The 12,778-nt window shown below is 36.9% G+C and overlaps 1 protein-coding gene across 9 annotated transcripts in view; it reads left to right on the top strand.

Moving 5' to 3' along the window:
* The window catches only part of PIEZO2 (piezo type mechanosensitive ion channel component 2), a 241,310-nt gene that overhangs the window by 209,877 nt on the left and 18,655 nt on the right, over positions 1-12,778 (top strand). For 7 of the 9 annotated variants that reach the window (XM_072152250.1, XM_072152253.1, XM_072152251.1 and 4 more), the window contains 6 exons: positions 3,098-3,265; positions 5,512-5,895; positions 6,556-6,814; positions 9,729-9,911; positions 11,328-11,580; positions 12,104-12,236. In XM_072152250.1, coding sequence (XP_072008351.1) covers positions 3,098-3,265; positions 5,512-5,895; positions 6,556-6,814; positions 9,729-9,911; positions 11,328-11,580; positions 12,104-12,236 — 1,380 coding nt within the window. The remainder of the gene's footprint in view (positions 1-3,097; positions 3,266-5,511; positions 5,896-6,555; positions 6,815-9,728; positions 9,912-11,327; positions 11,581-12,103; positions 12,237-12,778) is intronic. The other 2 variants (XM_072152257.1, XM_072152254.1) reach the window with 1 other exon arrangement.

Below are 12,778 nucleotides of genomic sequence, written 5' to 3'. Positions count from 1 at the left end.
AAAAGTTGAGAAGGAAAAAACTTAAAAAATGGTCTGTGTCCTGAAGGTCATTTTAGGCCGTGTCCTTAAAGGGGTTTTTCCCACCAAGCAAGTTAGGCCCTATCCACAGCCACACTCGGAAATCTCCATCAGCTCCATGGAGATGAAAAGAGCAGGACGGACATGTGCGGCCGTCTGCTCCATTCATCGCATCTGAGGTACCTGGGACCCGATTGGACCCCCAGTTCTCGTGATCAGTCATCACTGAGATCCCCACCAATCAGCAAGTTAGGCCCTATCCTATGAATAGAGCCTAACTTGTTTGGTGGGAAAAACTCTTTAAAGTGTTAAAGAGAGTGAGAGTTACATGTATTGAGGGAATGTGACTCTTGGAAACAGAAGTGAGAGGTTTGCATTAAAAAAAAGATTAATCTCACAATTTGGACTTTTTATTCAAGTTTTGGATCTGATATCAATACTGTGTTTGATAAATAATGAGTTTCTTAATACTTGTTGTTATTGTTATATCAATACAAAATATGGTATGTATACTTCTTGTATTCTTTAAATTAATCAACCATTTTTTTAGTTTTTTTTCATACTATTTTTTTCATCTCAAAAGCATACCTGGTCATGTGATTTTCTGACTGATAAATTATACATTGCAAAACTAATGTGTATAGTGTTGTATGACTGTCATCGTAACAGTGACATTTGGCCAGATGGACAAAGATGGCAGATGATATGTCAACACTTAAGCACCCCTGAATGCTTCACATAAATGTTGCAGTAAATAGATTCCATTGACATGAATTCTCATTAGTAACAACCTATCCAATCCACACTGACAAAGAGTTCAAACTAGATAGGTGTTCATAAATTATGTTTTGTGTAATAATAAGAAATAACACAATGAAAAATAACACATAAAGAAAGAGAGGTGCAAAAAGCCATGGAAAATCATAAAAGCAGCTGAAGTCTGTTAGGAATTAGAAAGCAATCCAGCGACTTAGTGAAAAATAGTTTGCTCTTACTGATTGGAATAATTACACAAGGCTTAGTAGTAATCTGTACCAATGGTGTTATGTAGTGTCAGGGAACGCAGCTACAAGGACAGTGGGCCCTTAGATTAAACCCTTTTCACATCAATCCCTGCCTAATAGCTCTACCTGCCCTAATCGGTAGGTGACAACTGTTCAATGTTCCCTTCCTGCACCAAAGTGAAAACAAAGAGACAAAGACTACACAATACAAACAGAGAAGGATATTTACTAAATATGGTTCAAAACCAAGAGGGCAATATAGTACAAAGGCACTAGGCCAGTCATGGCAAACCTATTAGATACCGAGTGCCCAAACTACAACAAAGGGCCGCTTATTTATCGCAAAGTGCCAACACAGAAATTTAATTTGTGATTTATACTCCCTTCTCTGTCACAGTTTTCATTGATACCAGCACCCAATAAAGCAGAAATAGTCCCAGGTAGAGCTGTCACTTTAAAATAGCTGTGTGCACAGCAAGTCCTGGGCTGTCTGGGACTGCAGGAAGATACCTGGAGTCATCTCTGGTGATGGCCTGAGTGCCCACAGAAAGGGCTCTGAGTGCCGCCTCTGGCACCAGTGCCATAGGTTAGCCATCACTGCACTAGGCAAACAGATACCAGAAGACAGAATGAACACAGCTAGCCAAGTACAAGATTATAGCAGGCAACGAGCACTAGCCTACAAAATCTTATATGAGGAGATTGAAAAGATGATTGAATCCATTCTCTGACATCTGGCATGGCAGCAATGAGTGTGGGGAGAGATTCTCTCAATTACAGCAGATTAACTGTTAGTGAACCAGAGCAAAGTTTCTGGGAGACAGATGGGTGTGGTGGAAATCCGTAAAGGCTGCTAGGAAAGGAATACACAAGTGTTCAGACTAGCAAAAACAAAATGACACTCATCAGCGCATCATATCAGATGTACCGAATGGACACACATATGCTGCATGCAGAATATTAACTGCATTGTAAGCAATATTATTTACAAAGTTATATTTCATTTTCTTTTACCGTATTTTCCGGACTATAAGGCGCACTTAAAAGCCTTGGATTTCCTTGGAAATCCAAAGTGCGCCTTATAGTCCGGTGCGCCCTATGTATGGCACAGGGCAGCGGACCATACTTACATAGGTCCCCGCTACCGGAGACCGGAGACAGCAGATCTCCAGCGGGAACTGCAGACCACGCGGCACGAACAACTTCTGCCGCGTGGTCTGCAGTTCCCGCTGGAGATCTGCTGTCTCCGGTAGCGGGGACCTATGTAAGTATGGTCCGCTGCCCTCCTCCACCTCCCCCTCACCTTCCCCGCTCACCTTCCCCGCGTTCCCCGTCGCGTCCCGTCGGTTCTCCGCTCCGCCCCTGGACCTCCGCCACGCCCCCGACCCTGCGCCTTATAGTCCGATGCGCCTTATATATGGAATTATTACATATATAAGGCGCATCGGACTAATGCGCTTTATATTCCGGTGCGCCTAATGGCCCGGAAAATACAGTAGATTTGAGAAATAAAATGCAAATTTGGACATTTTAATTGAGACAACTTTTTAAAATGTTTTAAAATGTATTTATTGGTTAGGTAATAGCAGAATACTTTGCCAATATTTATGTTATGATTGTATTTGGTAATTTTTCACTTATTTTACTTATTTTGGTACAGATTTTATTTTATTTCTTTAACAATAAAAACCCAAAATAAACCTCACTTATTAACAGTTTAATGCAGAAATTGGTTTTGTTCCTCATGGCTATTCAACTTTTATCTTGTGAATTGCTCTGGAAATAGAAAGTTGTTCCTATTTCAATAGAAGTAAATAATTATGTTAATAAATGAGGCTTCTTGTTTATCTGTAATTGAATATTGTTCATTTATACATTGATCATCTATATATTGTATTATGTATATGTGGCATCTCCAGTGCTTTCATATAATTCATGCATAATACATTTGTGTTCATAAATGCTTGTTGTGCTTTATGTTCAGTTGCAAAATATCACCCCAGAATGTTTATGTGTTAAACATTTTGCTTGCTTTTTTACTTATTGTTTGTCTCTGTGACTGTTTGCGCCGCTAGCTGCAACACTGAAGCAACCATGCTGTTCTCAAGGCAGTCCACACTTGATGATTTAGAAGGACCAGATGCTGTACCAAAAACAAGTGAGCGCGCCAGACCTAGGCTTCGTAAAATGTACAGCATGGACATGTCCTCTTCCTCTGCTGACAGTGGCAGTGTAGCATCAAGGTGCTTTATCCATGCATGCCTTATTCATTCATTCTTCAGTCTTTAGCCTTATTGTTGTCATATTGTTTTAGCACATATTTTAACAGTTAGAATTGCTGTTTGGTGCAAATCTTGTGCTTAAACACAGCAACCTGTTTTATCCATTTATGGAAGCAGTACATTTAGTGCACATGTGAGATTGATTGCTGTGTTTTTGCCATCATTGCACCTTATTGCATTATTGTTTTTGAGCAATGTATTAGTGAGTGTTTTGAAATAATGCTTGTTGTTGTTTATAAGATACTACCAGAATATATTTTGACATCTTTGATATATTTCTTGCACATTTTATAGTGGAAATTTAGAGACGTATTTACTTCAAAAGTGTAACAAGTTTATTTATGCCATTGACCAATTCTGCAAATTACATTTCCCAAGATAACCTGTCAGCAAGGCCTATTGCTCATGAGTGAGTTTGATGTGTGCAACCTGCATCAAACTTGCATTTTGTGCTTGCTGGAATGTCTGGCCCGAACGTTTAGGAACCAGAACTGTACTGACATGCTGAGTTCAGTTCCGGTTTATGAGCATTTGCGACAGACTTTCCAGCGAGCGCATGATGCGAGTCGCATGCATAAAAGTTGCTTGTAGACAATAGGCCCAAGAGATTGCTGGTGCTCCATGTTTTGGTTGCAGTTGACTGAAAGTGCAACATACCTTAAATGTTAATGGGGCAGAGTTGTAGTGAAATGCAATACAAGATAGAGCCGCTTTAAAAAGTATACATCTGTGTTTGAAAAGCAATAAAAGGAGCTTATTATCGTGTGAGTCTCCTGTCTACCACTGATCTAACAGCCCATCAATTGTGATACCCCCTCTATTTTAGACATACTTTTATGCTCCAATAGTCTTATAGGGTTATCTTATTCTATGTAAATATATGATGCAACATTATTTTCAGAAAATATAATAAATAAAACTTACTAACTTTTTGAGAGGGACCCTTATGGCACCAGTGGCAGCTCTCATTCACCACTGCCTCCAGTTCCCATCAGACCAGAATTACCACATATACTCGAGTATAACCCTAGTTTTTCAGCACAAAAAATGTGCTGAAAGCCCAACCGCGGCTTATTCTCGAGTAAAAAATGTATGTTTTACCAGGTTTTGTGGTAAAATTAGGGGCCTCGGCTTATACTTTGATTGGCTTATACTCAAGTATATACGGGTACATAACATATGTTCATTGTGGATGTGAACCCTGAACCACAGTGAGGCTTTTGCATTCTCACACGGTTCCGTTAGATGTGCTAGTAGATAAAGGAGATTGGAGCTGTGGGGGCCCTCTTGTGAAGTACTTTTGTATCTTTAGCTTTTTTTATATTTCATGAAGAATCCTCTAAAGGCTTTTCCAGAAATGATGCCAAAATTGTGCCAAAATGTCACAACTTAAGGCACTTCATTCCCTTCACGCCCATTTCTGCTAGGTCTTGCTTTAATGTTGGACTTTGTTGGAAAAGGATCTAAAAGAATTAGGAGGAATAAATTCAGCCACAATTCTGACACATTATCATAGTAAAGCTGCTACTGTGTATCTTCCCTCTGTATCTATTTGCCTTCATAATTCACAATGATTTTTGTCTCTAAAGCTGCTTTAGCAATGAATGTGGCTCTATAGTAGGCTCAGGATCTATATAGTTATTGTTAAGTTATTACTGGAAACACTGCTATTATCATTGGGGGAAATCTAAAAGAAGTAACATGTCTGTTGTGTAAAATTTACATTCCCTTTCACCAACCTCAGACTACTATTCTGAAGAGTGTATTATGCAGATGGGAGCCAGACTGCAAGCTCATACATTACAGTAGTCTTAAAAGGATTAAGGAGGGTTATTATAGGGAACTTCCTCAAGCAAGTGAGTAGGTGATCATCATTTTTTAGAATTAACAATTCCACTCGTAGCATTTTATCAAAACATTGTTATGTTGCATTCTAGGAAAGTAGTCAAGGAGTTAACGCTTCAAGTAATATGAAAATGCTAATAGCCGCGTTCTGAATAGAAACAGATGTCATGTTTTTTTATCATGTATCTGCTGCAATGTAAAGAAAAAACTAAATCATTTAAAGTAAGATAAATATTATTGATAATCCATATGCTATAAGAGCTGAGTTGTATTAGTTGTATATCTTTATGTCATTATATATGATAAACCACGTAGCATCAGTAAAGTTTTTTCAAAGTTAAAAGTTTGTCTCTTTTCACTAGTGAACCAACACAGTGCACTATGGTATACTCAAGGCAGGGGACTACTGAAACTATAGAAGAAGTGGAAGATGAGCAAGAAGAAGAAGGAAAAAGTCCAACCTCAAGATTAGGTGCATCAGATGACGAATATTGTGTTGACCTAGAGGGATCCAGCTTTACACCTGATACAGACTTGCCTCTGTACTCTACAGCTGATGGAGATCTTCCACCATCTTACAGCAAAGCTGTCAGCTTTGAGCAGTTGTCATTTGGTTCCCGTGATGAATCTGTTGATAACAATTTGATGGTATTGAGTCCAGATGACAGCCACATTGACAAGCTACATGATGCTATTCTGCCTTCTCTTACACATGAATTAACTGCAAGTGAACTTCTTCTAAATAAGTAAGCATTTTAATTTTACCATTTTTCATACCACTCATTAAAGGTAAATATGCACTGCTTCTTATGAAAACGTATTTAATGTGTGATTTATAGTTTATTTTATCATGATATTTTTAAGTCAGTATTGCTGAGGACTAGGTTCTAAATTTAGAACAGTTTGATAAATATGGCAGGGAATGGGGGGATGTATTAATGCACTTGCACCACAATTCTGGTGGTTTTGCGCCAAAAAACTGTGTGAAAAGCCTTACACCACATTTATCAAGGCTTTTGAGACCTGTTTTTAGCCATTTTCCGACTTGTCCTAATGAGGGGGTGTGGCCTTCGAAAAGGGGCGTGGCTTGGTCTAAACTGGAAACCAACAGTCTTATCCTGCACAAGATTCATTAACACCATGATAAATCTTGCGCAGAAAATGACTAGGGTTTTCCTCCACTAAACTGACGGAACTTAGGACACATTGATAAATCCCCCTCAATATGTCATCTGCTGTAATCTAGGTGGTTTATGGATCAAAAGAGGCTACATGTGCCAAAGCATGTCTTGCTTAATTAAGCAAGGCTACCTACGTTCTTTGGTTGCTGTTTTTAACTTTTAGTAAAGCATTATTTTGTGTCTTCAATTAAATGCTACAAATAAAAAAATTCTTGTACTTAACAGGATGTTTCAAGATGAAGAGCTGGATGATTCTGAAAAATTTTACGTTGGACAACCACGCTTACTGCAACTTATTTATGCACTTTATAATACCTTAGTGGCTAGATCTGAAATGGTCTGCTATTTTGTAATTATCTTGAACCATATGATTTCTGCTTCCATGATAACATTAATTCTCCCAATCCTAATATTTTTGTGGGCCATGCTGTCTGTTCCACGCCCAAGTAAACGGTTTTGGATGGCCGCCATTGTATACACAGAGGTACGTAAGAGTTCCACATCCTCATACATGCTATTCTTTATTTTTTTATTAGTTGAAGTACTTCCACAAATGGTATATCTCAAATTATGTGTAAAGATTATATTCAGGGAAGTTGGGTAAAATTATGACGAAAACTATAGCCCATTTTATAATCTGTATTATAGTTTAAGTAAACCATAGGATGTAGTGAATATCTTTATTTGTATAAAACACATGAAGAGATTCTTATGGCTCAAATACAGATAATATAATGCCGCAGCATTACAGGGATCTGAATGGGTCTTCTATATCTGTTTGCAAAATTTTATAAAAGTTTTTTCCACATCACTTTAAAATGGACCTGTCAGGGCGATTATATATTAGCGTTTAAGTGTCCCAAATCATCCTTTACCAAGTCTCTCCATAGCCACTATAAAAAAAAACCCAAACTTTATACTTGCCTAGAGATGAGTCAGATTAGGTTCATCAGACCCATCTCTTGTGCTCCCCTTGTCTGCGTAGTTCTTCAATGAAGCTGGAACACTATGTTCTTCAATTAAGCTGTTGCCGGCTTCACTGCACTGCAACGCAACACAGGCGCAGGGATCACTGGATCAAGGTAAATTTTTTTATTTATTTAGCACCCACATAGAGACTTGGTAACGGGTTATTTGGGATAGTAAACCACCACTCCCATAAGGGCCGGTTATAGTCAAAGTGAGCAAAATGAGCAAAACTAAAAGAGGCTGCCTATTATGGTAAAACTGTCTGTAATATGGGAGAATTTTATAGGAGATTTCTAGATGCAGAACTATAGATTGTATATATAGTAGATAGATATGAGAGATACAGTAGAAGAGATATAGAAGGTTGATTGATAAATAGAGAAAAATTGAGATATATAAATAGACAGATTACATATTTTCTGAAAGCAGACACTTGCCCCATTTTCAGAATCACATTAAAGAGTTTATAGACATAGGCGCCTTCATTGAATTTTGATTCAAACTGAAACATTTCATAAAAAATACTGAAAATTTGACTTTGATGGAAAAAAATGTGCTCCAAACAAAACATATTTACCTTCACATCTCCTAAATGTAATAGATGACACGTGTAGAGTTCACAAAGGCGTCATATTGATATGTTCACAAGAATAAATCATCATATTATCACTAAAACTGAAATAACTAAATATCTGCTTTTCAGCTAGAAATTTTAAGGTAGGCACCTTGCAAAACCTGCAAAATATAGCAATAAAACAGATTAAAAAGTAAATGTGCCCTTAAAACCTATATATTTTTGAAAGCAGACAACCTGGCGATGCATTTGCCTTAATTAACAATTGACAGTCCTGAACACCCTCATGTAACTTTGTGACAAACACAAATTATTAAACAAAAAGTGCATTGATAGTTTTTACATAAAACTCACATCGAAGTGGAAGTTTACGCACAAATAAGGATTTAAAAATAATAACACAAAGTGAGCAGATTTATATATACCACAATACACAACATCAAGAATATACACGCCCAAAGATCCTAAAACAAAAACCATGACATATTTTGTTGCTATCCACAAATGTGTTTAAAAATAATTAGCACACAAAATAAGAAGCTCCTATTCTATCAAAATCAAATTTTTTTCTCCAGTAAACACCATGTAAACAAGAATAACTTTTGTAATTCATACACAATACCTCCTTCATGCAACTTTGCAGCAAACAGCAATAAAATGCAAAAATTGCATGAAAATTCACAAATCCAGAATACTTATATAAAGAAAATGTACTTTCCTAAAAGAGTAAGACGTGGGGAGATCATACATTCCCCACATGTGTATATATTCACTAAAATATGCAGCAAAGGGAAAGTTAAATCAACAGGGCACACCAAACAATTTTTGCTGAAAACTGCACTGAGCTTCACACAGATCTATCGTTGTATGCTCCCTTACACAATGGTAACCCAAATAAATAACTATATATCCATAAACCAGGCTAATGAGATAACAAAAGTCACTTTTAGATGTGCGCCATTGTACTAGCCGCACAATAACAGGACCCTCTGTGATTCATAAGAATTTGAGTGAGAACATCATAACATAGCTGTAAATAAGATGGAAGATGGTGTGAAATAAAAACTTTATTTAGGAACATGTGTGTGTTTTTGGTGTTACATATAACTTTATGGGCATGTTCTGGGTCACAGTGTTAATATGTAGCCACATTAGGATCAAATGTTCATAGTATCACTAAATTTTTGGCAAAAAAAAAACGATCACAAAATAAAAGGCAATAAGAGAGCAAGTGTGTTCTTAGATAGTTCTGGATAGGAGAGGGTTAAAAACATGAACATTAGTTGATATTATTCCTTTATTTTAAAAATTTAGTAACATATAAAGTGAATATTTCCATTTCCTGTGAGGTGCAGCAGCTCCTGTGTGCAGCAAATTCTCCTTGTAGCTGCCGGCTAAGAATCTGGAGGTGGGGCACAATTCAGGGGGCTATATCTTTGGCTCTGTGATACTTAGAATCTCACTTCTTTTTTCCAATGAAATAGGAGAGTCTCCTCTTTTATATTAATCTAAATTTTTGTTTCTGTCAGGAAAACAGAGATATTAACTGTTAAATTGCCGTCGGAAGTGATTTTTATAAATAAAAATCGCACCTGAAATCCTCAATTTACAGCTGAATATCTCTGGTTCCTTGACACCTAGAAACACTATTTAGATTCATTTGTAAGAAGAGATTCTCCTGGCCCATAATGCCGACCATGGTCCTCTGGGTTGTTTAGTATCCTAAATTGAAAGGTTCTCTATAACTCTAAGTTCAAGATGAAATTGCTACATGAAAAAGTTATTTCTGTATTATATTTTGTATTATATTTCATATATTTGTTATTTAAAATTTTTCACTTTTGTTTCTGGGTAGGTAACAATTGTTATCAAGTATTTTTTCCAATTTGGATTTTTCCCATGGAACGTCAATTTGGAATTGAACAAAGACAAACCTTTCCATGTTCCTAATATAATAGGTGTGGAGAAGAAAGAGGGATATGTACACTATGACTTGGTTCAACTTCTTGCTTTATTTTTCCATAGATCTATTTTAAAGGTAGGCCACAATCACCATGTAGTAGCTATGAGGGCAATAGTTTAGCAGCATATAAAGTAATTATAATTGAGACTATGACACCCTTTTGGACAGTGTTTTGGGTATTAAAAAACTATATACATTTGTAATTTGCATTGATTACATTAATATTTTTGATTTTAACAAACAGGGCTTCTTTGGTCCAAGAAGGCTTTGCATCAGATATCTCACAGAATCTAGTAGCCATGGATTCTACGGGGGACATGTATCATAGTTTTGTCTTTCTGTGGTGAATTTTTGAGACATTTGGCAGCTAGTTTTTGAACCTTATGTATGATCATGTCTTTTTACTTGTGATACATGTTCAGTTTTTTCTATCCTGGCAGGTGCAAATTTTGGCTTCTTTTTGAGATATTGACACAAGCCACATGAGGGGATTATATACAGGAGAGGATAGAAGCCATGTGGGGGGATATAAACAGGAGTGGACACTACTGTTAATTTTGGATTTGAGGTCGTGTCCTGCATTTTTAAGCACCCTAGTCACACCCCAGGGAGATGATCACATAATATCAAAATATTTAAAGCATTTGAAATAATTCCAATTTACATGTTAAAATAAGGTCCATGAAAAAAATCCTTCCTTTACACCTGGATCATGTGCAGATTTGCGCCTAAAAAGTTGCAAAAATAAGCCCAAGAAGTGATACATAAGTGAAAAGTCGCATGGAACATCTGGGAAACAATGATACATAAGGCACACTGCACAAGGTACAGCCAAGGCATATTTGAAAAACGAGTAAAAAGTCGCAAAAACTACAAAAGTAAAAAAAAATGAGACAATTTGATGAGCAGAAATAATGAAACATGTCCCCCTACATGTCCATTCGGATTCACTTAGATTTGGAATTTTTCTCTAGCCCTGTGTAGTCCTAGACTTTTTTCACTATCTTGTATTTGTCCTATTGTCTCCTTTACTTCTTGCAGTTAGCAGTACTCTCCGTCTGTATTTACCCAGACAGCCGATAGATAGGAAGATGAAACATTTTGTACCCACTTTACTCCATAATAACAGTCAATGGATAAACTTATTTCCTTACAGGGCTGAATTACACAATCTGCATAATGTACTATTATCATTTGCACAATCATTTTTTCATCACACTTTAAGGACAAAGCAGTATTACATATTTGCTTTATTACATTCAAAGAACTGTAACTTTTTTTGTCAACTCAAGCCACATTGTTTTTTTGTGGGAAAGGGTCAGCGTCACACTGAAGTATGGTGTTCAGTATTTATTCAGTTATGCAAAGCCGAAATCAGTTAACACTTTGCAGCTAAAGCAATTTCTGATTTTGGAAGCTATTTTTGTCCTTGGATTACACCTGTATTTTTTTTGATTGTTTAAACATAACACAAGTTCCTTTATTTTAAAGTGTCACGGCCTTTGGGATGAGGATGATGTAAGTGATATTGCCACCCACAAAGAAGACACAGATGATGAATTTTCAGAAGGATCAGGAAGAAGAGATTCTGTAGGTTCATTAAAATCAGTTAACCTTGCGGCATCAGTAGAATCTATCCATGTCCATTTCCCGGAGGAGAAAGCAGCCATTAGAAGAAAGAGTTCTAGTAGTGGCTCCCAAATTTCACACAGGTCTAGTTACTCCTCGCACAGATCAAAAAGAGGTAATTGTTAACTGGTGAAATTCAGTATTTTACATATTTAGACACTATTAAAACGGCATGTATATTCCTAAATAGTCAAAGTGCCTTTGCACAAATCAGAAAGCTATGTATATAAAGTATATATAAAGGCATTCACTCAAAATAATGCAATAATGTTTTATCATTTGGGTGAGTGGAGCTGCAGTATTACAGTTTGGCCACTACACAGGCAGTGGAGAAGTTCTTTATCTATGTATCTGTACTCCTTCCAGCATCGGAGGCAAACAGTATCAGTTAATCAGTGAGGGTACGGACTTAACAGACTATAAAGCTGAGACCCTCATACATGGAAGACCAATTTTTTAGTTCATCCATGAATAAGTGAATGTTTCTGGTCATCTTTTAGCTTGTTAGAACTTCTTCGGGCTCTTTTCATTTTGGTAACGATTTGAACATTTAAACATGGTGACTTATTTTAAATGTATAGGCAAATAAACCAAAAACAGATAAAGTCGGACAGTCATACATTCTTTTTATATCACAGGTAGCACCAGCACAAGGAACAGCAGTCAGAAGGGCAGCAGTATATCAAGTGTAAAACAAAAATCTAGAAAGGAATTGCTGATGGAAAAACTTAGAGAGCAACTCATCAAAGCTAAAGCATTCACCATTAAAACGTAAGAAACCTTATATTTTTGCTTTGCATGTTTTTCAAGAAACTAAAAGGAAATCTACCATCAAAAACAAGCATAATAATAAACCTGGGACACTTACTCATAGATAGTGATGAGCGAACCTGGTAAAATTCGGGTTCAGCCGTTTTCTGCCAGTACCGATTGTGGATGTCAACTGTTTCACTGTTTGGCCCTGGTGGGATTTAGCCATTTAAATGCCACTGTTGACTTTGCCAGTGGCATTTGAAGAGTTAACTCACACTATCAGTGCAATCTTCGGTTCCAAACTTCCAATGAAGTTACAACACGGAGTACAAGAAGATTAGTACAATCACAGTGCCTGGATCTATGAATAAGTGCCCATGGCTTATCATTTTTGAGTTTGATTGCAGGTTCCTTTAAATCGCACCTCCATTTTTAAAACAAAGTTTCCCCAAATTGATAATACAATGAGGGCAGATTTATCAAGCTGTCTGAAAGTCAGAATATTTCTAACCATTATATGACTTGTAATCTTCAATCTGCATTTCCCAACAGTTTCCCCC

Source organism: Engystomops pustulosus, chromosome 5 (assembly GCF_040894005.1).
Source record: "Engystomops pustulosus chromosome 5, aEngPut4.maternal, whole genome shotgun sequence".
NCBI classification, from domain to species: Eukaryota; Metazoa; Chordata; class Amphibia; order Anura; family Leptodactylidae; genus Engystomops; species Engystomops pustulosus.
Note: the sequence above shows the minus strand (reverse complement) of the source record. Positions and strands in the feature narration are given on the sequence as shown.